The sequence below is a fragment of the Orcinus orca genome, chromosome 8 (assembly GCF_937001465.1).
Source record: "Orcinus orca chromosome 8, mOrcOrc1.1, whole genome shotgun sequence".
In the NCBI taxonomy this organism is placed as follows: domain Eukaryota; kingdom Metazoa; phylum Chordata; class Mammalia; order Artiodactyla; family Delphinidae; genus Orcinus; species Orcinus orca.
This window is the reverse complement of record NC_064566.1, coordinates 7,952,405-7,977,425: the sequence shown is the minus strand read 5'-3', so window position 1 is coordinate 7,977,425 and position 25,021 is coordinate 7,952,405. Positions and strand designations below refer to the sequence as shown.

The window sequence follows — 25,021 nt, the reverse complement described above, 5'->3', positions numbered from 1 at the left end:
GGCAGCAGTTGTAGAGCAGTGTGTCCCCCCTAAAAGAAACCAGGCGAGCCTGTTAACTGCACCAAAGGCGTATCCTAGCTTTATTAAAGGGCCCACGCCGCAGTCAATATAAAAACACAAAAAGTCCCGTCAGTTTAATAATAATAAAAAACCCCAAAAATGGAAAACTGAGGGGGCAGGGAAGAGGCCCCTGGGCCAGGGGCACGGGGAGCACTGCGCATGGCACCAGGCCTGGCCACAGGGCCCCCCGGTATTGCTGTTGCTACGAGGTTGCAGGGCGATTGTCCTGTGGGAGCCTCCGTTCACCTGGGTCGAGGACCCTTACTTCTTCTGGGGTGTGCTCAGCTTCTGCATGCCCCGGATCTTGTCCAGCAGGCCAGAGATGAAGGCCTGGAGGGAGGGAGGACATTAGGGAGACCAGAACCCAAGATGACAGGACCCCAGGCTCCTCACCCCGCCCTCTGGGGAAACCACCTCCTTACCTCAGTGGGTTTGTAACAGTCAACCAGCAGCTCCTAGTGGGGCATGGGGGGAAAGTATAACTATGAGTCTCAAGAACACGAGCCTAAAGTTCACCTATACCCTCTTCCAAGGCACTGGGGCCACCCTGAGGCACAGGAGATGCCACAGCTACTGAACAGCTAGGCAAGTACCACTGGCCCTATTTGACGGAGCCAGAAGCTGAGCCCAGGAAGGTCACAGAGCTGGCTGACTCAGACCAAAGAAGGCCTGGCTCCAGAGGCTTGCCTACCCACGGGGCAGTGCCTCCAGGCACCCCTCTATTCCCTGCTCCCCTGACCTGGCCCTGCTGCCCTCCAACCCCTCTCACCTTGACCCTGGCAGCTCGGGTATCATCACTCTCCATGTCCAGGAGTTCATCCACGTCAATCTCCAGCTCCGGGATCTCCTCTTCCTGGGGTGGGGGTGGGGGAGGAGGGAGAGACAAGGGCCTGAGTTGGGAGAGAGGGTGTGAGAGGGGCTCTCTGGCTGAGGCCCCTGCCCTACTGCAAATGAGCCAGCCCTCTTGCCCAGCAGACAGCGGCAGCTGCTCCGAGGAGAAAACACATCAGGCCTGTGCCAAGGCAAACTGCCCAATGGGGGGGGAGCTTCCTGTCCCTGCCAGTTGGGCACCCTGGGTGCCAGACAGCTAGGGCTGGGGATCCTGGGCTAGGAACCCTGCAGATGTGTCTCCCCAACTTCCGGGCCCCCCATCTCAACCAGAGCACAGGTGGAGCCAGCTGTCCCAACTCATCACAGCCCCTTCCCCTCCCCCAAACACCTGTCACAGCTTCCCAGGAGTGAGGAGGAAGTGAAGGGTGAGGGGTCAGTGGGAAGGACCCAGGCCTGGTAAAGGGGAAACAAAGAGCCCATGTTTTGCTGAGGGAGGGGGTGCCTGCCACCCCTCCCCTCCCCCAGGAAGCATCTCTCCGGTCTGGAGTCAGCTGCATCCCAGGGCTGCGCTAGGGTAGGCAGCACAGGGCAAGCCCACTCCTCCACCCTGCCCCCCGGGGACTGAGTCACCATTTGATCAAGGAAGGAGTCATAGGGTGGAGAACTAGAACCCAGAGAGTGGGCTAGCCTGCCCCCCCATGACAAGATGGAGCTCCAGGTTAGCCCATTAGAATAGGCAAGACCCGTACCACCACCACCCAGGCTAGCTAGAGCCTTTTAACTAGTCTAGGCTAGCAGGCAATAGGTAGATCTCCTTTCCCCGCCAGCCCAGACAAGCCCCGAGTCTCCTGTCCAAGGCAGCAGATAAGAAAGGAGTGACTTAGGTCAGACAAGAAAGAGCATACATTGGGGGCGGGGAGTACGGAGAGCTGGGGAGCGCGCGGAAGCGGAGCGCCCATTGACTCCGGGTGACAGGCGGGCTCAAGGTGGGGTTCCCAGGCGGCCCGAATCGGAACCGATTTTAGGGTGTCGGCGCAGGGTGGGGGACACACCTGGCAGTCGTAGAGGCGAGTGAGCTGCTCCAGGATCCACTCCTCCAGGTTGAGGCGCTTCCGTAGTTCCTTGCGGTCGTACTTGACCGTGACCTTCCCTTGGCGCCTCACTGGGCCCTCGTCGTCCGCGCCGCCCGGGCCCTCGCCTGCAGCCCCAGGGGGGCTCTGAAAGTAGACGCGGGGCCCTGGGCCGCCACTCCCCGGTCCAGGGGCCGGAGCCGCCAACGCCGCGCCCCCTGCGGGGCCGCTGTCCGCCATGGCGGCCGCCGGGGCCACGTGCGCGCGTCGGGCCCCTCCCTGCGCCGCCGCCTCCGGGACGCCCGCCGGCTGGCTCCGGGCTGCTGGCTCGGGTTAGCTCGTGAGCTCGGCTCCGCACGGCTCCGCTGCGAGGGCGGCGGCGGGGGCGCCCGGGGGCAGCTGCAGCATGCGGAGCCCCCGGGCCTGGCCTGGCCGCGCCCCGCCCCCTCCCCGCCGATCCGCCCGCCCTTTGTCCCCCGCGGCCGCCGCCCGAGCCGCCGCAGCCGAAGCCGCTTTCTCTGTCTCGATCGCTTCCCCCGCCCCCCGACCACACCCCCTTAAAGGGACAGTCCTGAAGCAGGCCCCTCACCCCTACCCCGCCCTCGGGCCGGGGCTAAGAGAGGGTCTAGTCCTTAGAGGTTTGGACCTAGCTGTCCGCTATCCCTTTTAAGCTTCCTGCCCCAAGCCCAGGAGTTCTAAGCGTCCGGTAGCCGGATTTGCGCTCCTGCGGGGAACCTAGTGTTCTGTCCTAACTGATGCAAAAACAGGGGCCGTCTGAGAATGGAGGGGAGTGGACACTGTATACAGGACAGAGGTCCGAGGAAGAGACGTGGGAGCCCCCGACTTCTGGGTCCTCAGGCCCTTGGCCAGCGGGTAAAGAGCAGGCTTCTTCGCGCGGACGGACACGTGGGCCGGACGCCCGGGGGTGGAGGAGTGGAGAAGGCGGGCAGGCGCTGCCCAGGTCACCGGACGCCCTACTCGTCGGGGTTCCGCGCCCCCCATGATGGAGGCCTAGGTTGGGGGTGAGCTGAGCGATCCGGGAGGCCTGAAGGGCCAGACCCCAGGCAGCCACCGCCCACCCTCCAAGATGGCGGCGGGGACGGAATTATGGGAAATGTAGTTCCCATGGTCCCGCCCCCATGGCCGCCCCTCCCCTGGAGCGGAACCGGGTCCGGGAAGCGCAGAACTTGTTTGGAGCGCCCTCGTAGGGCTGGTCTCCACAGGGCGCGGTTCTCTGCACCCCGCAACCTCTGTGTGTACAAACTGAGGCGTAAAGAGCTGGGAAGTGGGGGAGCCGGTACTCACGGTAATAAAGATAATAATAACAGCTGACCCTAATGAGAGTTCCTACGGTCGGTTCCACATAGTCGGTTCCAGCGTGAGGGCGCCTCACTCGCTCTCCGGTACATCCTCGCCCTGCGGCCGCCTCTGTCCTTCAGAGCTCACAGGCGCCTAATCTGGCCCACCTCTCTTAAGCAGACCGTGCGTCTCATTCCCGCACCTGCTTTGATTTTCCATATTTTTAAATAGTGTCTCTCATTCACTTGTTCATTGTCTGTCTCCCATTTCTCAACTATGAGCTCCATGAGGCAGAGACCTGTCTGGCCCTTGTTTACTGCTGATGCCCATGGCTGAGTGGGCCTGCTGGGCTTCAAACCCACATGGGTCGCGCAAATTACCTGACTCTTGTTGAACTCTCAGCACCTAGGTCAGACTCATAGTAGGTGTTCGATAACTATTGGTTGAACAAATGACCGAATGAAAGAATTAATGGCTTCTTCTGTGCATCCATTTCCTCTGAAGGCTGTGGCAAAGATTAAATAGGAAAGTGCATGGAAGATTCAAGGACTGAACCACAGGGGTTAAGTCACACAGCCAGACAGAGATGGAGCTCAGCTTGTGTACCCAGGTCCCCTGACACAAAATCACTACTCATACCACCGCACAAGGCTGTGCAGCTCTGTTTGGGATGCTTCCACAGACAGCAGGCTCACCCTCTGCAGTCCCAAGCACAGTCTCAGGGTCTGAGAGGCAGTTAAGTCCCAGCCCCTCACAGACACCCTCTCTCTGGATGCCAGAGAAGTCCTCTGCAGTAGATGGAGTTCAGAGAGAGGTTGACACTGGCCCAGGGTCACACAGCTGGTGCTGCAGACAAACTCAAACCTAGGACTGTAGGCTTACCTTGTAGCTGCGGAGAATAGACAATGAGAAGGCGCTGGCTGAGAATGGTGTGTGTGGTGATGGTGGTGGTGGGATTCAGGCCAGGTGGGAGGCCTGGGTAGGGGGCAGGTTAATGTGGCTTGGTGACGGGCTGATACCTCCTCCCTCTCCAGTCCCCCTTCTGGCCTTAGCCTCCCTTTGGCCAGCCTGGGGGGCCAGGGAAGGGCTGACCCTGCTCTTGCGGATTAGGCAAGACCCACTCTTTCAAAGAGAGCCCCATCCCCAGCCTGGCCTCTGGCTCTGAGCTTGGCCTGATGGGAGAAGCAACTTACCCACATCCAAATTCCCCACCACACCCCACCTCACCTCACTGGGGCGGGTCTGTTCTTTCTGAACTGGAGCATTGATTCAGGCCTTGGGGAGCTCACAGTTACAAGAGAGGATATACCATAGCTTTTTGTGGGAGTGAAACCTACTGGCGGTGAAGACCTGGGTACCAGCCCCAGCTCTGCACCCCCCAGATGCTATGACCCTGAGCAATGATCTTCCTCCCCTCAAGGCTGGTGTGAAGGCCTCCGGTCATGTCCAAATTTCAGGGGTCCCCTGAGGATTCTCTAGGCTGAACAGGGAAGAGCCAGGGATGCTTTTCCTGACTCTCCCTCTCTCCACCTCCTGTGCCACCCCCAGGGCACTCCCAGATTCCTGGGGCTGACCCCCCTGTCCATCCAGTCCCTTCCCATGGCCGCCTACCCTGTGAACAGTTAGTGCAGATGGACATGATGGCCTGCAGCTGTCTTGGAGGCTGGGGTGCCCAGCACAGAACCTTGGAGTGGAAGAACTGGGTTCAAATCCTGCCTCTGCCCTAGGCTTCGAGGCCCTGGGCAAGTCATTTACCTGCCCTGAGCCTCTTCAGAGGGGTGGATTCTGCTGACTTCTGGTGGTTTGGGGCTGAGGTCAGTGCTCCAAGACCATATCCCAGCCCTTGCTCTCCTGTCTGAACCTGTCATCGCTGCTGCTCTTCATCCTTCCAGCCTCAGGCTGTGGCCTCCCCAGCCCCACCCCTCTTGGGATCCTGGCCCCCCTCCACCAGAGGGCAGCTAAGGCTGCTTTCAGCACCTCCTCAAAGCAGAGGCCCTAGGGAGGGCCTAGGCTGAGACCGCTCCCTTAATCAAGGGTAGAGGCCGGAAAGGCTGCCTTCCTTCCACCGTTTACTGCTTGCCGAGAAACTCTATTACCATTACCAAGGCTGCAAGAAAGTGTCCGAGGAGGAAGAAGCCCTCTAATGGGGGTTGCCCTGGCCTCGGGAGACAGGGGTGGAGGGAGAGGGGGAGGGGCTCAGGCCCAGGAAACAGGCTCCCATCCTGTTTTCCAAGGAGCTGCTGCCTAGAGCTTCTACCCCTAAGCTCAGGCCCTGGCTCTAGGCCCTGCTAGCCCCCTGGCCCAGAGCTGATCCATGCCCTTTCCTCCTTCCTTCCCCTTGTCCCCACAGCCTGCTCTCACTCCTTAGAGATTCAGCTGTCTACACCTAGGGGTCATCTCATACCCATTTGCCTATTTCATCCTCTGACAACCTCCACCGTCTGGATAAGGTGACTGAGGCACAGAGAGACGAGGTTCTGCCGGTAGACTTGGACCCAAGTCAGCGGGAGCAGAGGCCAATCTCTACCTGGCATGGCACTGCCCAGTGAGACCTCGTAGTCCCTGAGTCTCTGAGGGCTATGGCTCTGTTGCTCTGGTGAGAGAGGACAAGGATCACAAGTCCTGTCCCCCTTTCTTTGTCTCTTCAAGGGCACGGAGTAAAGGCAGGACATAAACTGGCCTTCAAGACAGAGGGCTGAAATCTTCCTACGAAGCTGTGTGACCTTGGGCAAGTCCTTTCCCCTCCTCTGCGCCTCAAGTAGAGATAATAATCACACCCCATAGGGCCTCAGCCAAAGGCTAGGAGATCTGTTAGGTTAGAGTTGGTACCCAACATGGTGGGGATTTTGAGGATGGCCAGTGCCAGGCAGGGCTCCCCTAGGGGGTCTGAGAGCCTGGGGCAGAGGCCTGTAGGGCTGGCTCCTCCTTGACTGACCCCTCCTCCCCCAGAAGCAGCTCCATCTCTTTCTGGGTTTCTAGGTGACTTGGCTGGCCCCTCTGGATGAGTTCTACTTTAAACCTGCTGCTGCTACTGTCTCTGTATTGGAGGGGCTCCCACAGGGGCCCCCAGGCAGGAGCCCCCCCAGCCAAGCCCTGCGGGAGGGGCTGCAGCCCCCACCCATCTCAGTGCCCATGCGCCTTCCCCGCTCCCGTCCCTGGCATGCAGCAGATTTCAGGACACCTGCTGTGGGCCAGGAGTGGCAGAGCCTCTCCTCGACCCTCCTTGTTCGTGGACACCCAGGAGGCTTCTGACCCCTCTGGGCAAACGACCAGCTGTCCCCTTCTCAGTTTGCAGTCGAGAGCCCCGCAGGGACAGGCTCCAGGTTGAGCTGTGGGGGGTTGTCTGCGGAACAAGAAGGGCGCTGTTCCAGGGCTCGCTCTGGAAAGCCAGGGTGCTTGGGTCCTCAGAGGAGGCGACAGGCGCCGGGCCTCCCCGGGCTAGGGACGGGGGAGGGGCGCCCGCCGGCGGAAGGCCCATTAGCTTGCTAATTGCTCCCAGGGAGGGGAGGGCGGGTACCGAGCTGCTGCAGAAGGGGGTGAGGCGAAGTGAGGGCACAGAGAGGGGTGGGAGTGTCTTTTCCAGCGCTCAGCTAAGTGCTGCAGGAGTGGGGTGGGTGGCAGGTCTCTGCGCCCCCAGGCACAAGTCCTGCTCTCCGGTAGTACCCCCCGCCCCTGCCCCTCAGAAACCTTAGCGGGCCGACCCCGGCCGGTCTTCGGCAGCGCCCTCTGCACGCAGTCCCTCCAGCTGCACCCCAACAGCCTCCCCGCCCCAAAGCGCCTTCCTCCAACCCCGAGCGGGTTCAGCTGAGCCACCCCCAGCGAAGTGCCCCAGTCCGGGCGTGCCTCTGCCCCATCCCTCCTCTGGTTGCAGTCGTCACCCCGGCCGCCAGGGGGAGCCGACGCGGGGCGGGCGGGCCCGACGCCGGGGGAGGGGGCGGTGCCGCTGCGGCCCCGCCCCCGCCCCGCCCCGGCCGGGCCCCGCCGATTCTCTGGTCTGTCCCGGACAGACTGGCGGGCGGGCGGGCGGTGACGCCGCCGGGCCGGAGCGGGCCGCGCGGGAGCGCGCGGAGGGAGCAGCGGCGCCGTCGGGTCCCCGTCGGGGCTCCGTGGGTCCCCGACCCGTCCCCGGCCCAGCTATGGCGGGCGCCAGGCCCGGCGTCCACGCGCTGCAGCTGGAGCCGCCCACCGTCGTGGAGACCCTGCGGCGCGGGAGTAAGTTCATCAAATGGGACGAGGTAAGTGCAGGGGCCCCCTGCTCCGCCCAGATCCGGGGACTCCCTCACCCCAGCTCCGCCAGACGCCGGGGACCCCCAGCCCAGACTAGCCTGGCCACCGCGCCCCCCCCCCCCCACAATCCCAGCCTGGCTGCGCTCCGGAAACTTGAGTCCCCAGTCGTCCTCGTAATGAAGACTCTGTCCCCCACCCCCCACTCCCTCATCTACGGAAAATATGGCATTCATTCCTTGGCCCAGAGATTTCGAACCCCAATAAATTCCAGCCCCCCTATTTTCTCTGGCCCTTCTCACCTCTCCCGGCCGGTCTAATTCTGGTTCCCCCAACCCTGGCCTGGTCCCCAGACCCCTGCCCGGCACTGGACAGTCTGGCTGAAGAACCATAGCCCCCAGTCTGGTTCAGTGTACCCCCATTCTGAGTGGGTGCCTCTGGGACCCTACCCTTCCCAGTGCCCTAGTCTGAACATTCTTCTCCATTCATCACTTTTTCACCCTATTCTGGCTGGCACCCCTTTGCCCTGCTTCTGGATCCCAGCCCAGCTCGCTGCTCAGGTGGGAGCACAAAGTCACCCCCCCTAGTGGAGACTGTGCCCCCCCCAAGTTCCTCCACCCCGGGGGAACTTTGCTCTCCACTCCTTAGCATCGGGACTTTGAACCCCAATAGATCCTGACTCCCCCTCCCCACCACCCTTTACCTGACCTGCCCCTGGAGCTTCCCAGAGGCCCCGCTCCCACCTGCGGCTCTGCGAGCTGTCCTGCACCTCACCCTCGTTTACACACCGCCCCCTCCTCTGCCCCCTGGGCCCCTCCTTCCCCAGGGCTTTCCCCCCGCCTGCCTGAGCTGCCTTGCTGCTCCTTCCCAGACAGGCCGGAGGCCTGGAAGAGTCGGCTCCTTTCCGGCTGGGTGGGGCGGGTAGGCGTGGGAGCTGGGGGGAGGGGCTTGGGGCGTGGCCTGAGGTAACAGGTGTGCCGTAGAGGGGTGCCCCGGCGCCCCTGGGGCTAGGGGAGACCCCTCCCCCCAGGCCGGCTTGAAGGGAAAAGTTTCTCCTTTTCCTTCCAGTGTGATAAACCCAAATAAGGAAGTGGGAACAGGGAGAGGGCCCTGGGGGTGGGGTAGGGGTTGCTGACAGGGACTTGGGGCCTGAGAACCTGGGGCCTGGGCTGCCTTTGAAGACCAGACCCCTGAGGAGGGGGAGAGGGAGACCCTGGAGGCAGTACCCACAGAACTCCCCCCTCATCACACTCCTGGGGGGCCCTGAGCCCAGGGCAGGGTTGGTAATCCCAGAGAGGGGCTAAGGATGGGTGTCAGCACAGTGAGGTGGGGAGGCCCGAGCATCCCAACAGTTCCCAAGCCTCCTATCCCCTCTGCCCCCAGATCAACCTCTTGTCCTTTGTAAGTAAAGGCTGAGATGGGCGGGGCTAGTGCGGTCCCCATTCTCCAGAAGATGAAAACTGAGTCTGGAGAAGGGAGGCTAATCCCAGGCCCCACAGTGGGGTTGTGGCTGAGGTCAGGAGCTGGGAGTCTGGCAGGGGTCCTAGTTCCCTGCTTCCCAAACCTCGGGACTCTGGAGCCATACTGCCTGCATGCAAATCTTGGCTCCTCTTCTTGACGTTAGGCAAGCTAGGTAGTCTCTCTGTGCCTCAGTCTTCTCACCTGTAAGCTGGGAAGAACAAGAGTGCAAACCTCATAGGTTGTTAGGAGGACTAAGTGAGCTCCTAGATATTGAGTGCTTAGACCCGAACCTGGCAAGCAGTAGGGGCAGCGTGAGGGTGAGCTGTTGTTACGACCATAGGACCGTCCACCGGTGAGCAGCAGTCTGGGGTGGCACCAAGGTGAGGCAGCGTCTTCTCTTGGCCTGGGTCAGGAGAGTTCTACCTGGAGCCACTTGGTCACTTGGGCCCTGGCCGAGTCTAAGCCTCTGATGACACCACCCCCTCCCCCACTGCTGCTGGTCCTGAGTCACACAGGGTGGCCCTCCTCAGAAAATGGGGCCAGTGCACCCTTTTCTACTCTCCTGCCAGCCAGGGCTGTTTGAGTGAGAACAGAATTCACTGTCTAGTCCTGAGGGCAGGGTGAGTCTCTTTCCGAGGGGACTTAGTCTGTGCTCTGTAAGGTGGGGTGAGCCTCGAAGCTGTGAGGCTCCAGTGGGGCGCAGGGTTGGGGGGGTAATGGACTTTGAAGCAGATGTAAGGGGTGGCTGGTCGTCATGGGGACCCGAGGGACACAGAAGGACCATGGGGGTCAGGCTTCCAAACCCTCTTCTTTCATTCCATAAATATTCCCAAGGGGGCTGAGAGGGTTTCAGCCATCAGGGAGCTCTCAGACCTTATGAGGAAACTGAGCCCAGGCTTGGGGTCTGGGGAGGCCTCCCCAAGGAGGCAGGCCAGGTTTCAGGGATAGAGAAGGAAGGGAGAATATCCTCGCAAAGGAACAATGATGCAAAGACTGGAGGTGGGGAAAGGGTAGTTAGTGGTCCACGTGACAGAGTCTTAGGGCAAGAGAGCAGTGGGGCTGGGAGGGGACTAGGACCTCAGCTTTGTCCTGAGGACTGCAGGGAGCCACAAAGGACCTGTGGGCTGGCTTGAGGCTTCGTCTTTGCTACTGAGAGAAAGACTGGGTGGGGTGGAGTGGGGCGGGATGGCCCCAGGGTGTCCAGGGACCAAACCTGGGCGGCAGCCCTTACCCCCTGACCCCTGCCGTCCGTCTCGTCCCCAGGAGGCCTCCAGTCGGAACCTGGTAACTCTGCGCGTGGACCCCAGTGGCTTCTTCCTGTACTGGACAGGGCCCAACATGGTGAGGGCGGGTGCTGATGCCGCTTGCTGAGGTCTAGGGCTCCCACCCCAGACCCCCGAAACCACCCCCAGCCCCCGCCCATGGGGGTGGGGCCCCGCTGCTGCCTGACCTCTCCCACGGTTCCCTGGACAGGAAGTGCTAAGGGCGGGGGCTGAGGCTGGGGCTCCAGCAGGGGGTGGACACTCCCTGGCCTGCGTGGGGAGCTTGGGGGCTCCCAGCTGTCACCCTGTAGCCTCTCAGATGTCCCCTGGCATCTGGTTTCCCCAGGAGGTGGACACACTGGACATCAGTTCCATCAGGGACACGAGGACAGGCCGTTATGCCCGCCTACCCAAGGTGAGTGATGGGGGCCCAGGACTCAGGATGGGAGTGAGGCCGTGGGGGATGGGGACAACCCTCTTCACCCTTGGCTCTCACCTACTCAGGACCCCAAGATTCGGGAGGTGTTGGGCTTTGGGGGCCCTGATGCCCGGTTGGAGGAGAAGTTGATAACAGTGGTGGCCGGGCCAGACCCGGTGAATACATCGTTTTTGAACTTCATGGCCGTGCAGGATGACACAGCCAAGGTGGGCTGGGATTGATGGCTCGGCCTGGGGGAGCTGCAGCCTCACTTGCTGAGTCAGCCATCACTTAGTAGGCACCTGTTCTGTACTAGGCTGTCCTCTGCCCCTGTTTCTAATCATCTTCTTACAAAGTGGTATTTAAGCACTTAGTGCGTACCAGACCTAGTTCTGGGCACGGGCTGTGGCTGGGCCAGCCCCTCTGTGCCCCCCTCACGCCCTCCCCCCGGATCCTGACCCCTCAGGTCTGGTCCGAGGAGCTGTTCAAGCTGGCTATGAACATCCTGGCTCAGAACGCCTCCCGGAACACCTTCTTGCGCAAAGCGTGAGCCCTGGGCCTGCCCAGGGGCGGCCGGGTTGGGGGGGTGCATCGGGGGCAGGGGGGGGTTCAGGTAGCTGTTCCCAGGGCGTGACCCTTCTACCTGTGTCCCCAGGTACACGAAGCTGAAACTGCAGGTGAACCAGGATGGACGGATCCCGGTCAAGAAGTGAGCGCCCCTTTCCCTTAGCACCTCCTCTGCTTCTCTGACCTTGGTGACCTTTGCCCCCACTGACCCTAACCCCTCCCATCTGCTCAGCATCCTGAAGATGTTCTCAGCAGACAAGAAGCGGGTAGAAACTGCGCTGGAATCCTGTGGCCTCAATTTCAACCGGGTGAGGGGGCTGGGGACAGGGGCCGGGGTTGGGGGGTGTCACAGTGGGCGCCTGCTCTTTGAGGGCTGGCTGTCCCTGGGTTCTCACCCTTCACTCCTGGCCCCTAGAGCGAGTCCATCCGGCCTGACGAGTTTTCCTTGGAAATCTTCGAGCGGTTCTTGAACAAGCTCTGTCTGCGGCCGGACATTGACAAGATCCTGCTGGAGATGTGAGCAGGGCTGGGCCTTCCTCCCAGCCCCCCATACGCCATGTCTGGTCTCTGCTGGCATTCCTTCCAGTTCAAGGGAGGGGAATTGGAGCTGTCGGGGTCTCTGCGTGCTGGAGCTGTGCCTGTGCTCGGAGCTGCCTTGCCTGGGGCTCTGTCGTGGACAGTTCTATGCTGACCCTTGGCCACTGGGGCTGAGGACCCAGTGGCTCAGACATGTGGTCGGTGAGGGCTGGAGCTGAGATCGGGTCCAGGATCTGGAAGCATGGTGTGGTGGGCCAAGCACTTGGTGGCTTCCAAAGCCCTTGCTGATACCAATGGCAGCACCAAATGGTTAGGAGGGCGTATGGGGAAACTGAGGCCCAGAGGGGCCAGCGACTTGCCCAAGTTCCAGTCAGAGGGTTCTGGAGCCAGACCCGGCCTTCTGACTCCTCGCAGGGTGAGGGTTTGGAGCAGGGGCTGGTGAGGCTCCAGCCTGACTCCACTTCCCGCCCCCTCCAGAGGCGCCAAGGGCAAACCATACCTGACACTGGAGCAGCTCATGGACTTCATCAACCAGAAGCAACGGGACCCGAGGCTCAATGAAGTGCTGTACCCGCCTCTGCGGCCCTCCCAGGCCCGGCTGCTTATCGAGAAGTATGAGCCCAACCAGCAATTCCTGGAGAGAGGTGAGCCGGCGAGGGAGCTGGGGGCAAGGCGGGAGGGCCCCAGCTGCCCCTGCTGACCCCACCCCGCCCCCAGACCAGATGTCCATGGAGGGCTTCAGCCGCTACCTGGGAGGTGAGGAGAACGGCATCCTGCCCCTAGAGGCTCTGGATCTGAGCGCAGACATGACCCAGCCGCTCAGTGCCTACTTCATCAACTCCTCACACAACACCTATCTCACTGGTGAGCAAGCCCATCCTAGCATGACCTCTGCCCTCTGCCCTCTGGCCCTTAGACTGCTTCCCTCCTTTTGGGGTGGCCCCTGCTAGGGATACACGCCTGGAACAGACTGCCTGCCCTGGGGAGTGGGCTTCTGTGCATGGGTTTCTCGGGGTGGTCCAGGAGGCTTCCCCGGGGGAAGGGCTGAGGCCTGCATCTGCCCCACGAAGGAACAGACTGTGCGTAGGCCCGGGGGCAGGAGGAAGGAACAGCCTGTGCGTAGGCCCGGGGGGCAGGAGGCCCTTTGGTACTCTTAAGCAGAAAGGCGGCTGAGAGGTGGGGTGGGGCAGGGTGGGGCGGGGACTGGGGCAGGTAGAGATGAGAGGGACCCAGGGGGCAGAGAAGGAATGGGAAGAATTTGGACTGATCCTAAGTGCGTGGGAAGGCTTCTTGCAAGGTGTTTAGCAGGGGGAGGTGATGTGACCTGGTATGTTTTTAGAAGGATGATGCCAGGTGCTTCGCAGGGATTGGATGGGAGGCGGGGAGGGGCCTGCTGTCCCCAGGAGGAGGTGATGGAGGCAGTTCCAGGGCAGCAGCGGTGGAGGGAGGAAAGGGAAGCGAGGGGCCATGGGGGTGTTGGGGCTGACTCCCCGGTTCAGGCTGGTGGGATGGGGGGTGGCGGGTGTTTATCTGAGAGAGGGTGAGACCTGGAGGAGGAACCAGCCTGTCAGCCAGTGCTGGTGGATGCCGACTCTACCCGGCTTTGGGACTTTGCGGGGAGATGGTGCTGGTTCCACAGTGAATTAAGGAGTGGTCAGAAGCTGGCCAGACAGAGCGTGCCAGGGCCAGGCCACCCCCGGGGCTCTGCGTCCCCAGCATGGCCCGGTTCAGCGCAGGCCTGGGGAAGAGGGCGAGGCTGGCGGGGTGGCCGTGGTGACGGAGCCTCGCCCCCAGCGGGGCAGCTGGCGGGAACCTCGTCGGTGGAGATGTACCGGCAGGCACTGCTGTGGGGCTGCCGCTGCGTGGAGCTGGATGTGTGGAAAGGGCGGCCGCCTGAGGAGGAGCCCTTCATCACCCACGGCTTCACCATGACCACGGAGGTGCCGCTGCGAGATGTACTGGAGGCCATTGCGGAGACCGCCTTCAAGACCTCGCCCTACCCTGTCATCCTCTCCTTTGAGAACCATGTGGACTCGTGAGTGGGCCCCTGACCCTGGGACCCCGATCCTGGCCTGGGGACCCCTGATGACCCAGAGTCAACCACCTCACCATGGCACTGTTGGACTGCTCCTGTGACCTCTGACCTTGGGATCTTTCACTGACCCTGCCGGCCTCTGACCTACCCTGGGGACCTCAGCTTCACCCCAAGAACCTCTGACCTCTGACCTTGGCCCCACAGGGCAAAGCAGCAGGCCAAGATGGCTGAGTACTGCCGCTCCATCTTTGGGGACGCGCTGCTCATCGACCCCCTGGACAAGTACCCGGTATGGGGCTCAGAGCCGGGGCGGGGCATGGGGGTGAGGGCGCCCAGCAAACCCTGACCTGTCCGTGCCCACCAGCTGGCCCCGGGCGTCCCCCTGCCCAGCCCCGAGGACCTGATGGGCCGCATCCTGGTGAAGAACAAGAAGCGGCACCGGCCCAGCACTGGCGTTCCTGACAGCTCCGTGCGCAAGCGGCCGCTAGAGCAGAGCAACTCGGCCCTGAGTGAGAGCTCCGCTGCCACCGAGCCCTCCTCGCCCCAGCTCGGTACGGCCCTGGCCTGACCTTCGACCCCGGTCCTGACCCTAACCTCCCACTTCACTGAGCTCAGCCCTCCCCGGGGATGCTCTTTCTGCTCCCAACCTGACCTCCCTCCTCACCAAGCCGCTCACCACCTCTCAGCTGAGTATGGGACCTCTGACCCCTGACCCCAGGTGCTCACCTCACTGAACTTCACCCCAGTTGGATTTGGCTCCATCCACCTCCTGACCCCTCAATCTCAACCTCCACCTCACCCCTCACAGAGCCCTCCCCCTCAACCAGGTTATGACTCTGAATTCTGACCTCTGACCTCAATCACCTCTGACCTAAACCACCTCTCTCCTGAGACCCCTACTGAGTCTACCCACCCAGCTGGTTCTAATTTCAGCTCACCCTGGACCTCTCACTTTACTGAGGTCCCGCTTACATCCGACCCGAGTGCTCACCTCACTAAGCGCCCTCACTGGGTGTGGCCCTCACTGAGCCCTGACTTGGAGCCCCACCTTGTCATCCTTTACCCCCACCGTCAAGGCTGTCGTACCCCAATTCTCACCCTTCTGAGCCACGCTACCTATCTCTCTGCTGGATATAACTGCATCCTGATCTTTGACCTTTGATTTGTCTATACCACCGTTCGGTTTGATCCCATCCAGCTGCTGAGCTCCCCCCGTCCCCCAGCCACACTGCCCTGAGAGTGCCCCTTGACTCCGTGAGCCGCCTCTACACGCTTGGCACAACTCCTCCTGGCTCCTGTGTGTCTGTGTGTGCCCTGACCCCCGACCCCCTGTGGCCTTGTCCTCTGCAGGGTCCCCCAGCTCTGACAGCTGCCCAGGCCTGAGCAATGGGGAGGAGGTGGGCCTTGAGAAGCCCAGCCTGGAGCCTCAGAAGTCTCTGGGTGAGGAGAGTTTGCAGCGGGGCCCTGATGCCCTTGGATCTGCCTACCGTGAGGATGAGGAAGAGGATGAGGAAGAGGAGGAACAGACGGACCCCAAAAAGCCGACCACTGATGAGGTCAGGCCTACAGGCAGGAAGAGGGGGTGGCGGCACATCTTCACTTCCCAAGTGTTTGCTGAGCCCTGACTGTGCCGGGCACAGCACCAGGTGCTGGGTCCGCTCGCGATCAGATGTTATCCCTGCCCTCCCAGAGTTCAGAGAGGGGTGTGTGTGGAGTGAGGGAGGGGCCTCAGATAAACAGGCACGGAAGCGAGTGTGAAATTGTGTTCAGGACGTGGGCCGGGAGGGGGAGTCGGACCTCAGCAGGGGTGTTGGGTGAGCAGACCTGAGGAAGAGGGAGCACCGTGCAAAGGCCCTGTGGCAGGGCCAGAGAGTGCAGGGGGAGGGGGCAGTGCAAGACGAGGGAGCGCTGAGTTTTGAGGAGAGAAGGTGACAGAAAAGGTCAATCATGAGATTGGGTTTGAGAGGGGCCCAGAGTGGGCAAGGGTGTGGGCAGCCATGGTCGAGCTCAGGCAGCAGGGGTTGAGTCTGAGGCTCTTGTGAGCCACCCAGTAGGAGATGGCAGGTGGTGGTTGGAAATGAGACTGGGGATGGAAATTTGGGGCTCATCTGCATGTGAATGATTGAACCCCTGGGGTTGGGTGAGGAGGGCCAGCTTCCAAGGATCAGGGAGATAGAAGGCAAACCAGGAAGGTGGGGTCCAGGGCACATCAGAGGGGCCCAGAGAGAAAGCTGCGGGGCAGATGGGACCAGGACTGACAGGCGTGGCCAGGCTGGGGTCTTTGCTGGGAGAACTGGGCAGTGTGGTTGCAGGGCTGGGAGGAGGGTCAGTGCCTCCTTTGTGGTGGAGAGCAGGTGAGGGAACTTCCAACTGATGGCTGGGGGCCATGGGGCCGCTGACCCTGCATTTGGGGTCACAGGGCACTGCCAGCAGTGAGGTCAATGCCACTGAGGAAATGTCGACGCTTGTCAACTACATCGAGCCCGTCAAGTTCAAGTCCTTTGAGGCTGCTCGAAGTGAGTGGGGTGAGAGGTGGAGGAGTGGGAGGGGGTCTGGCCCTGCCAGGCCTGACCCCCTCCCACTCCCCACCCCCCAGAGAGGAACAAGTGCTTTGAGATGTCATCCTTTGTGGAGACCAAGGCCATGGAGCAACTGACCAAGAGCCCCATGGAGTTTGTGGAGTATCCTTCCGCGTTGCTAGGGCTGGCGGGGTGGGGCTCCTCACTCGGAGGCTGGCTCAGATGTTCTGACCCCACTCGTAGCACCTGCGCAGGATCCTGATGCTCTAGCACCCCGGTCTGGGTTTTGAGCAGGCCTGGGAGACTGTGCAGGGCCTAGGCGGAGAAGCGGGGGACTGAAGGGGCAGCTTGAGCAAAGGCGGGGAGGTGGGTTCACAGGAGCTGAGGATGGGCCTGGAGCACTGGGCTCGAGGCAGAAGGCGGGGCCGCCACCCGACGGGGCCAGTACCCGGCATGGCCCCTGACTGCCAACCTCAGATACAACAAGCAGCAGCTCAGCCGCATCTACCCCAAGGGCACACGCGTGGACTCGTCCAACTACATGCCCCAGCTCTTCTGGAATGTGGGCTGCCAGCTCGTCGCGCTCAACTTCCAGACCCTGGGTGAGTGCTGGCCTGCCTTGACCTTTGACCTCTGGCCCCCCGCCTCACTGACCTCTGCCCCATGACCCTGTTACTCTTGACTGAAGGGGCCTCTGACTGTCTAATCCCAGATCCCCAAACCCAGTCGAGACCTTGGCTGACCCTAACTCCTGACCTTGGCTGACCCTAGACCTTGTCCATTCCTTCCTGAGTCTGGATCCTTGATGCCATTTGATCCGACCTGAACGACTCCTGGTCCCCGCTCTGCACGGCACTGTTCTTCCTGACTCCTGACCCCATCTGACCTGCTGACCCTTGCCCTCCCCCTGTTGCCCCCAGACGTGGCCATGCAGCTCAACGCGGGCGTGTTCGAGTACAACGGGCGCAGTGGCTACCTACTCAAGCCCGAGTTCATGCGGCGGCCGGACAAGTCCTTTGACCCCTTCACCGAGGTCATCGTGGATGGCATCGTGGCCAATGCCGTGCGGGTCAAGGTGGGGCCAGGGAGGGCTCAGGCCAGGGTGTCCTGGGGACGGGACTCTCAGCAGCCACCTCACCCTCCTGGCCCCCCAGGTGATCTCGGGGCAGTTCCTGTCCGACAGGAAGGTGGGCATCTACGTGGAGGTGGATATGTTCGGCCTCCCTGTCGACACGCGGCGCAAGTACCGCACTCGGACCTCTCAGGGGAACTCGTTCAACCCCGTGTGGGATGAGGAGCCCTTCGACTTCCCCAAAGTGAGCCTCGCGCCTGCGCCCTCCCCGGCACAGGGAGCTGCAGCCCAGACCTGCCGGGCTCTCTTAGTGGGGGGATGGGAACCAGGAGCATTGGTGGCGGTTGGGGATGTGAAGGTGGTTGTGCCCCAGCACCTCAAGGCTGGGCCTGTCACTTCCAGGCCCCACCCCGGGTCCTGCATGTCCCAGCATCAGGCTCACACTCCCTTCCCTGTGTGGGGTGAGAGGAGAGGACAGGAAGCTGAGACAGCAGGAGGTCCCACAGCTCCCATTGGCGCCCACCCCATCTCCCAGGCAGGAGGGACTTGCTCCAAGCTCACCCCAGCTTCTCCCTGCCCCCCAAATGGATGGGCCCTCTGCAGCCTGCTGGGGTGGGGTGTGGCCTCAGGCCCAGACGCATGCCAGTTTCTAAGCTGGCAATGACCAGGCCTGTCCCACCATAGCGATGCCTGGAGGGGTCCATCTGCCTGTTCTCTTGACTCAGGGCTCTGGTGGAAGCTGGTCATCCCTTTGGCGAGGTCACAGAGGTGTGGGTCCACCACTGGCTCAGTGACGATGGTGACTGATGGTCAGTGGTTGGGTCAGATTGTCCAAGGGCCCACTCTGGGTGTCGGCCTTGGTGGCTGTGGTCAGCTGCAGCTCAGACCAGTCTGGGCCCTCAGGTGGTGCTGCCCACGCTGGCTTTGCTGCGCATCGCGGCCTTTGAGGAGGGTGGCAAGTTCGTGGGGCACCGGATCCTGCCTGTCTCTGCCATCCGCTCAGGTGAGGCCACCTGGGCTCTGGGCAGCGTGGGGGGCAGGGTGTGTGGGGACCTATCGGGGCGCAGCCACCTTGCCCTCCCGCCCTCCCAGGGTACCACTACATCTGCCTGCGGAACGAGGCCAACCAGCCGCTGTGCCTGCCGGCCCTGCTTGTCTACACTGAGGCCTCTGACTACATTCCCGATGACCACCAAGGTGAGCTGGAGGGAGCTGGGGTGGGGCAGGCCAGGCAGGGTGGGGACAAGGACACCACCAGGGCCTGGGAGTGGCTGAGACTGGTGGCCCCAACTGAGGGTGGAAAACAGAGCTGAGGGGGGGTTCTGTGCTCCCTCCGTCCCTCCGTGAGACCAGAGCCGGGGAAGGCTGGTCTGGAGGCTGGCTCCGGGGGTGCTATCTCTGAGACCCTTGCCCTCTGCTCCCGCCCAGACTACGCAGAGGCCCTGATCAATCCCATCAAGCACGTCAGCCTGATGGACCAGAGGGCCAAGCAGCTGGCTGCCCTCATTGGGGAGAGTGAGGTGAGCCAGGGCAGGCCGGGGGCAGGCGGCAGGCAGCAGGGCTCAGGCTCACCCGGACCCTGGGGGCCCCTGGGGGTCGGCATGTGGGTGGGGTAGGGAGGTGAGGGCTGACCTCTGGGCCCACCCTGCAGCCTTCTCTGCTCTCCTCCACCTGCACCGTCCCATGCCACTCCCAGCTGGTGGTCTGGCTCTTCTCCCCAAGTGGGGCTGTTCCCTGCCTGCTGCAGACGCTAACTTCATGCAGTTACCCACACCCACACCGTCCCTCCAACCCTGGGCTCCGCCTCCAACGCTGGCTTTTCCGCCCTGGTGCAGGGCAGCGTGGGGCTTCAGGGCTCCCTTGTTCAATAGGCTCAGCAGTCTCCCGTTACTCTCCACATTTTAAGGAGGTGGAAACCACCCCTTTTGCATGAGAAAGGCCTTCAGGACAGTCCTGGGCTAGAGCTCTTCCTGCTGCCAGCGGGTTCGAGGCCAGGGTGCAGGGTTCAGCCACAGCCACTTCACCAGGGCATCTGGAAATCCTGGGAGCCGGGCAGTGGCTTCTGCGGGGAGGGGTCAGGAGCAGAGGCTCGCCGCAGATCTAGACCCGGTCTCACGGGGCCCTGCGGCAGGCAGGGAAGAGAGACGGCTGCCTAGAGCTGTTAGTGGGAGAGGCTGGTGCCCACTCTGTGGTCACTTCCTTCATTGATTTAATCAGGAGCTAAGCAACGAGGAAGATGAGCAGCTGTGGGCAAGGGTGGAGGGGGACTTGGAGAGGGGAGGAAACGGGGCTGGGCTAAGGCTTTCCGGAACAATCTGGAAGCTCCTAAGCATATGCAGTGAGGCCTGGCATCCTAGAGACACGACCTCACGTTATCTTCTTCATGCCTCACGTGGAAAGAGGGGTTGGAAATGCTCATTTTATACCTCTTGTTCTCATGGAGTTGTCCCAGCAGCCCCACATTACAGAGGAGGAGTCCAGGGCCAGGCAGGCTGAGGGAGGTTGTGAAGGACAGAAAGGTCTGGAGACGGGGAATTCCCTGACGGTCCAGTGGTTAGGACTCCGCACTTTCACTGCTGTGGGCCCGGGTTTGGTCCCTGGTCGGGGAACTAAGATCCCACATGCCACGTGGCGTGGCCAAAAAAAAAAAAAAAAGGATCTGGAGAGAACAACATTTCTGGAAAGAGCATAGAGCATTCTACTTTCTCCCCCACAGGCTCAGGCTGGCCTGGAGACAAGCCAGGAGACCCAGTCTCAGCAGCCAGGGTCCCAACTGACCCCAAACCCCACACCCAGCCCACTGGACGCCTCCCCCCGCCGGGCCCCAGGCCCCATCCCCTCCTCCACCAGCACCTCCCTCAGCAGCCCAGGTGAGGGGCAGCCTGGAGTGGGCGCAGGGACATAGCTCTGCTGCTGGCTCCTCCAGCTTCTGACAGACTTGCTTCTGCTCTCCAGGTCAGCGTGATGACCTCATTGCCAGCGTCCTCTCAGGTAGGGGGCAGGCCTGTTCTGGGGGCGGGGCTACTCCTGGAGGGGGCAGGTGCTCCTGCAGGGTTGGTCTGCCCCAGCCCGGCCCGGCCCGGCCCATCTTTGCTCTGCTGCCCACAGAGGTGGCCCCGGCCCCGCTGGATGAGCTCCGAGGCCACAAGGCCCTCTCGAAGCTCCAGAGCCGGCAAGAGCGAGACTTTCGAGAGCTGCACAAGAAGCATCAGCGGAAGGCGGTTGCCCTCACACGCCGGTTGCTCGACAACCTGGCCCAGGCCCAGGCCGAGAGCAGGTGCCGGCACCGGCCGGGTGTCCTGTGAGTGTCCAGCCTGCCTGTGTGCAAGTGTGCTGCGTGCATGGATGTGAATATGAGAATGTGTGTGCACATGGGTTTTTGCACTAGGTGGGCGTGGAGGGACGGCCAAGCGCTGCCCCTTGACCCCAGGGAGGAGGGTTTGGTGCGAGGAAGACAGAGGAATCCGGGTCCCACCCTCTTTCCGCCAGGGAGCGATACCTTTTTTGAAGTCCCCGTAAGAGTGTGTTTCCAGAGACTGTTGCCCAAACAGTCTCCCAACATTTGGGTGGAGCTAACAGGCCTCCTCATTGGTGTAACAGATCCCACCCCCGTGGGCTGGCATCTCCCATTGCCTGCTGGAGTATGCCCTGTCCCCCTGCCCTCCCAGCCCAAGTCCATGTGACGACCTGAGCATCACCCAGAGGGGTTCTCCCCACAGAGGCGGGGAGGACGAGAGGGAGGAGGAGGAAGAGGTGAAGAGGTATCAAGAGTTCCAAAAGAAGCAGGTGCAGTGTCTGCTGGAGCTGAGGGAGGCCCAGGCGGACACAGAGGCCGAGCGGAGGCTGGAGCACCTGAGACAGGTGAGGGGGACGTGTGGCAGTGGGGGAGAGGCTGCCTCCTGGACAGGCCTGTCACAGCCCGTGTCACCTGTTGGCCACCTGTGTCTATAGGCTCAGCAGAGGCTCAGGGAGATTGTCATGGATGCTCACACCACTCAGCTCAAGAGACTGAAGGAGATGAACGAGAGGTGAAGGCAGGGGATCTCATGGGCAGACGGGGGATACTCCCTGGTGCCAGGAGGAGGGCAGAGACCCCAGTCCTGCCATTGAGGCTTCCTCTTCCCCCACTGGCTCCTCCAGGGAGAAGAAGGAACTGCAGAAGATCCTGGACAGGAAGCGCCACAACAGTATCTCAGAGGCAAAGACCAGGGAGAAACATAAGAAGGAGGCGTAAGGGCATCAGGGCCGGGAGCCATTTGGGCGCTGGGCAGGCCGGGCCGGGTGCCTGGGCACTGAGCCCATCCTGCCTTGCTCCTGTGCAGGGAACTGACAGAGATTAACCGTCGACACATCACTGAGTCGGTCAACTCCATCCGTCGGGTGAGTGAAGTTCAGGTGCCACCCTAGCCCACCCCTGTTCCTTCAGTCATCGTAAACCTGTATCCTGGGGGCCAGCCTGGTGCTACGTTGCCCTAGAGGGATTTCTAGAGCCTTTTCCTTTGGGTCTGGAAGGTTTGCTATAAGAGTCATCTCAGGACCCTGTGGCCACACAACTCCGGGAGCCTATGCCTGCCTGACTTCTGTGCCCAGGCAGAGCCCTGGGGTCTGGGCCCCTTCCTTAGAGACCCTTGGCTGAGCCCTTGCCCCCCCACAGCTGGAGGAGGCCCAAAAGCAGCGGCAGGAACGCCTTGTGGCCGCGCAGCAGCAGATTCTCCAACAGCTGACAGAAGAGGAGCCCAAGGTGAGGCCTTGGATGAGGGGCAGGCAGGCAGCAGGTAGGCAGGGCGCCGGGTGGCCTGGCTTTGCCTGTGATACTCTTCTTCCTGCAGCTGCTGGCCCAGCTGGCCCAGGAGTGTCAGGAGCAGCGGGAGAGGCTGCCCCAGGAGATCCGCCGGAGCCTGCTGGGCGAGACACCGGAGGGACTGGGGGACGGGCATCTGGTGGCCTGTGCCAGCAATGGTCACGCGCCTGGGAGCAGTGGGCACCTGTCCGGCGCTGATTCGGAGAGCCAAGAGGAGACTACGAAGCTCTGAACTGGCTGAGCAAGAGGTGGCCACCAGGCCAGGGTGGGCACTGGGAGGAGGGCAGGAGGCTAAGACACTAAATGCTTTTTTTTTTTTAAACTTTTTATCTTTAGAAATTTTATTTTTTTAAACTGGGGCGAGCACCCCACACTAACTCCCTTCCTTCACCCTCCTGGGGCCCCTTTAATCCCCAGTCCCTCCTTCCTGCCCTCAGTCCTAGGGGAGGTGCTGGGTGGGTCACTGTGGGCCAGAAGGGCCTCGCCCCCAGGACACCCACACCCTAGAGTGGGACTCATTTCCCTCACTTCCCCAGGGAACAGTGGGTGGAGACTTCGAGCTCCGGGAAGTCGGGGTCACGTTCTTTCTCTATCCTTTGGGGATTTTTTTACATGAATAAAAGTGGATTTCAGGGACCCTGTGTGCAGCGTGGTTTGGGGTGGGGCAGTGCTGGAGAGGACTCGGGCCCTAGATCTGGCTCTGCTACTTCTGGAGCCTCAGTTTTCTCATCTATAAAATGGGATTGTGGGATTGAGGTCAGGCCCCCAACAAAGGGTTGCTGGGTTTCAATCTTGAGAACTCCTTGCCCAGGAACTGCCTGCAGATCTTCCCAGTGACCTGACATCAGAGGCCCTCTGGCCTCCCCCAGGCTTTCCTGCCTCTATGCCCTCTGCCCTGGGCTATCACTCCTGCTCCCCTCTCCTCCCACCACCCCACCCCACCCCACCCCACCCCACCCCCACCCATTACTGTTCTCCCTCCCAGGCTCTTCTTGTCCTCCCTTCACAGAGGCTCAGGCCTCTGCTTCAGGAAGCCTCCCCTGCACCCTCTTCCTGTTGCCTGATATGACCCAAGCACCCAGCATCTTCCGCTGAGGCTGCTCTGGGCCACACAGGCAGTTGACTGTATCGGGGGATGGACCTGTTAGGGGTGGAGCTGGGCAGCTCAGAACCTGCCCAACATCAGGGGACCTGGGCTCTCAGCAATAGGTGGGAAGTGGATGAGCCTGGAAGTGACCTTGGGAGAAGGGAGGCTGACAGTCACAGACACAGGGGCTAGGAGACGCAGCATCCCCCTCATCCCTGTGAGGGAGACGTTATGCCTGTTTTGCAGATGAGGAAACTGAGGCCACAACTAAGTCAAGACGTCCTGACCTGGAGGCAGGGTGGGCCTGGACCCTCTATGGCAGACTGTCTTCGGCCAGCCTGGAGGACCTGCTCCATGCCTCCCCCTCGTGCCCTGGGACAGCGTGGAGTGGCAGAGACCCCGCAGCGAGGGTGCGGCTGGGCTCTGCAGCAGGGTCAGGCTGCTCCATGCCTCCCCCTCCTGCCTGGGACAGCGTGGAGTGGCAGAGACCCCGCAGCGAGGGTGCGGCTGGGCTCTGCAGCAGGGTCAGGCTGGCACTTCTTCAAGGCCTCTCCCAGCTTCCTGGCGCTTCCCGGGCTGCCTCCCTCCTCCAGAGGAAGGCAGCTTCTTATCTGAGCTTATCTCCTGCCAATTGAGTGTTTTCTTTCTTTGTTTTTGCTGCAACCTCAGGCAAACAGATGGGGTGGGGAGGCCAGAGAAACTGGATTTCCAGAGCGGGGCCTTCCCAGGGCTGGGGACCTCTGCCTTGGGCGCTGCTCCCTTAGGGTCAGTATCATTGCCCGGGTCTTCCCTGCTTCTGTGGTCAGGTCTTGTCCTAGCCCCAAAGCTGCCCCGTCCAGGCCCCTGAGCAGCTGACTTCCATCTTCCTGACTCCACACATAAACACTAAACGTCAGTCCACAGGTCCTCAAAGACCAGGCTAAACTCCAAACTCCTGGGCATGACATTCCGACCCTTGAGAAGCCTGGTCTCTGCAGCTCCCCCATCCTTCCAAGGGTTTACTCTTTCCTCCACTGGGAATGACAGCCCCCTCCCCCATCTCAAGTCTCAGCTCTAGCTCACCTCCTCCCTGAAGCCGTCCCTGACTTTACCCTGCCGGAGGGAGCCGCCCTCAACCCGCTTCCAGGCCCCTGTTATAGCACTGGCTGACAGTAACTCCACTGTGAGAGGCTGGCTTTCCCCTTGCCAGAAAGCTTGGGACAGCAGGGGCTGTGGCGTAATTCATCTCTGTGTACCTAGTACAAAGTGCTGGCTTGTCTGTAGGGGGCGCCAATAAATCTTTCTGAAATTGAGCTCTGAGCTCTGCTCCCAGGTCCTGGTGAAGCTTCTCGGGTTCCCTAGCCATCGCTCTACTCACAGCCCTGACCCGAGCGTTCCACCCCCTCCCCCGCCCTACGCGTCCAGCCAGTTCCCTGAGGAGCGCTGGCCCCAGGCCGGCCACACAGAAGCTGCTCAAAAGGACTGACCCAAATAGGAACAAATGACCCTCCCCTGGGGGACTGCGGCACGGTTTGCAGTGCGTGGAATTCCGGCGGCCAGCCGGCCTGCAGTTCCCAATTACCATATTAGAGATAAGGACCTGGAGGTCCCCGAGGTCCGGTCGCACTCCGCTTCCCGGAGGCCGAGCAGCCGTGGCTCTGCTCGCCGCCTCAACCCCTCTCTGATCTCGGTCCCATGATGTCACTCAGAAACAGCCTCAATTTCCCTTATATATAAAACGGGGGCATCTTTTGAAACTCTGTCAGTGCTACCGCTCCCCCTGCCCGCGAAGCCCCAAG

At 61.7% G+C, this 25,021-nt stretch overlaps 2 protein-coding genes across 5 annotated transcripts; one reads left to right on the top strand and one right to left on the bottom strand.

Annotated features, from left to right (window-relative positions):
- Window positions 1-52: 52 nt before the first annotated feature.
- PPP1R14B (protein phosphatase 1 regulatory inhibitor subunit 14B) lies at window positions 53-2,384 on the bottom strand. Its single transcript, XM_004264287.4, is given in 6 exon segments — window positions 53-390; window positions 483-515; window positions 830-913; window positions 1,944-2,225; window positions 2,227-2,333; window positions 2,336-2,384. Coding segments are annotated over 6 exon segments (609 nt in total). The 5' UTR covers window positions 2,370-2,384; the 3' UTR covers window positions 53-321.
- A 4,853-nt stretch (window positions 2,385-7,237) lies between these two features.
- PLCB3 (phospholipase C beta 3) lies at window positions 7,238-24,535 on the top strand. Of its 4 annotated transcripts, XM_033415442.2 has the most exons (32): window positions 7,239-7,495; window positions 10,209-10,286; window positions 10,554-10,622; window positions 10,712-10,852; window positions 11,092-11,171; window positions 11,281-11,334; window positions 11,425-11,500; window positions 11,608-11,708; window positions 12,207-12,373; window positions 12,447-12,593; window positions 13,524-13,764; window positions 13,969-14,053; window positions 14,129-14,315; window positions 15,115-15,320; window positions 16,184-16,280; window positions 16,361-16,445; window positions 16,761-16,885; window positions 17,204-17,358; window positions 17,438-17,599; window positions 18,259-18,358; window positions 18,448-18,552; window positions 18,784-18,875; window positions 20,072-20,225; window positions 20,311-20,346; window positions 20,464-20,656; window positions 21,075-21,216; window positions 21,307-21,383; window positions 21,496-21,585; window positions 21,678-21,735; window positions 22,010-22,096; window positions 22,185-22,404; window positions 23,490-24,535. In XM_033415442.2, exons 1-31 carry the CDS (start codon window positions 7,397-7,399, stop codon window positions 22,386-22,388), a joined length of 3,693 nt encoding a protein of 1,230 aa, XP_033271333.1. In that variant the 5' UTR covers window positions 7,239-7,396; the 3' UTR covers window positions 22,389-22,404; window positions 23,490-24,535. The 4 variants fall into 4 exon arrangements, 3 of the variants coding, with proteins under 3 accessions (XP_033271333.1, XP_004264336.1, XP_033271338.1); XR_004479694.2 differs by lacking the exon at window positions 23,490-24,535 and having other exon boundaries at window positions 7,238-7,495; window positions 21,496-21,553; window positions 22,185-22,239; XM_004264288.4 differs by lacking the exon at window positions 23,490-24,535 and having other exon boundaries at window positions 22,185-22,792.
- The last annotated feature ends 486 nt before the right edge of the window (window positions 24,536-25,021 follow it).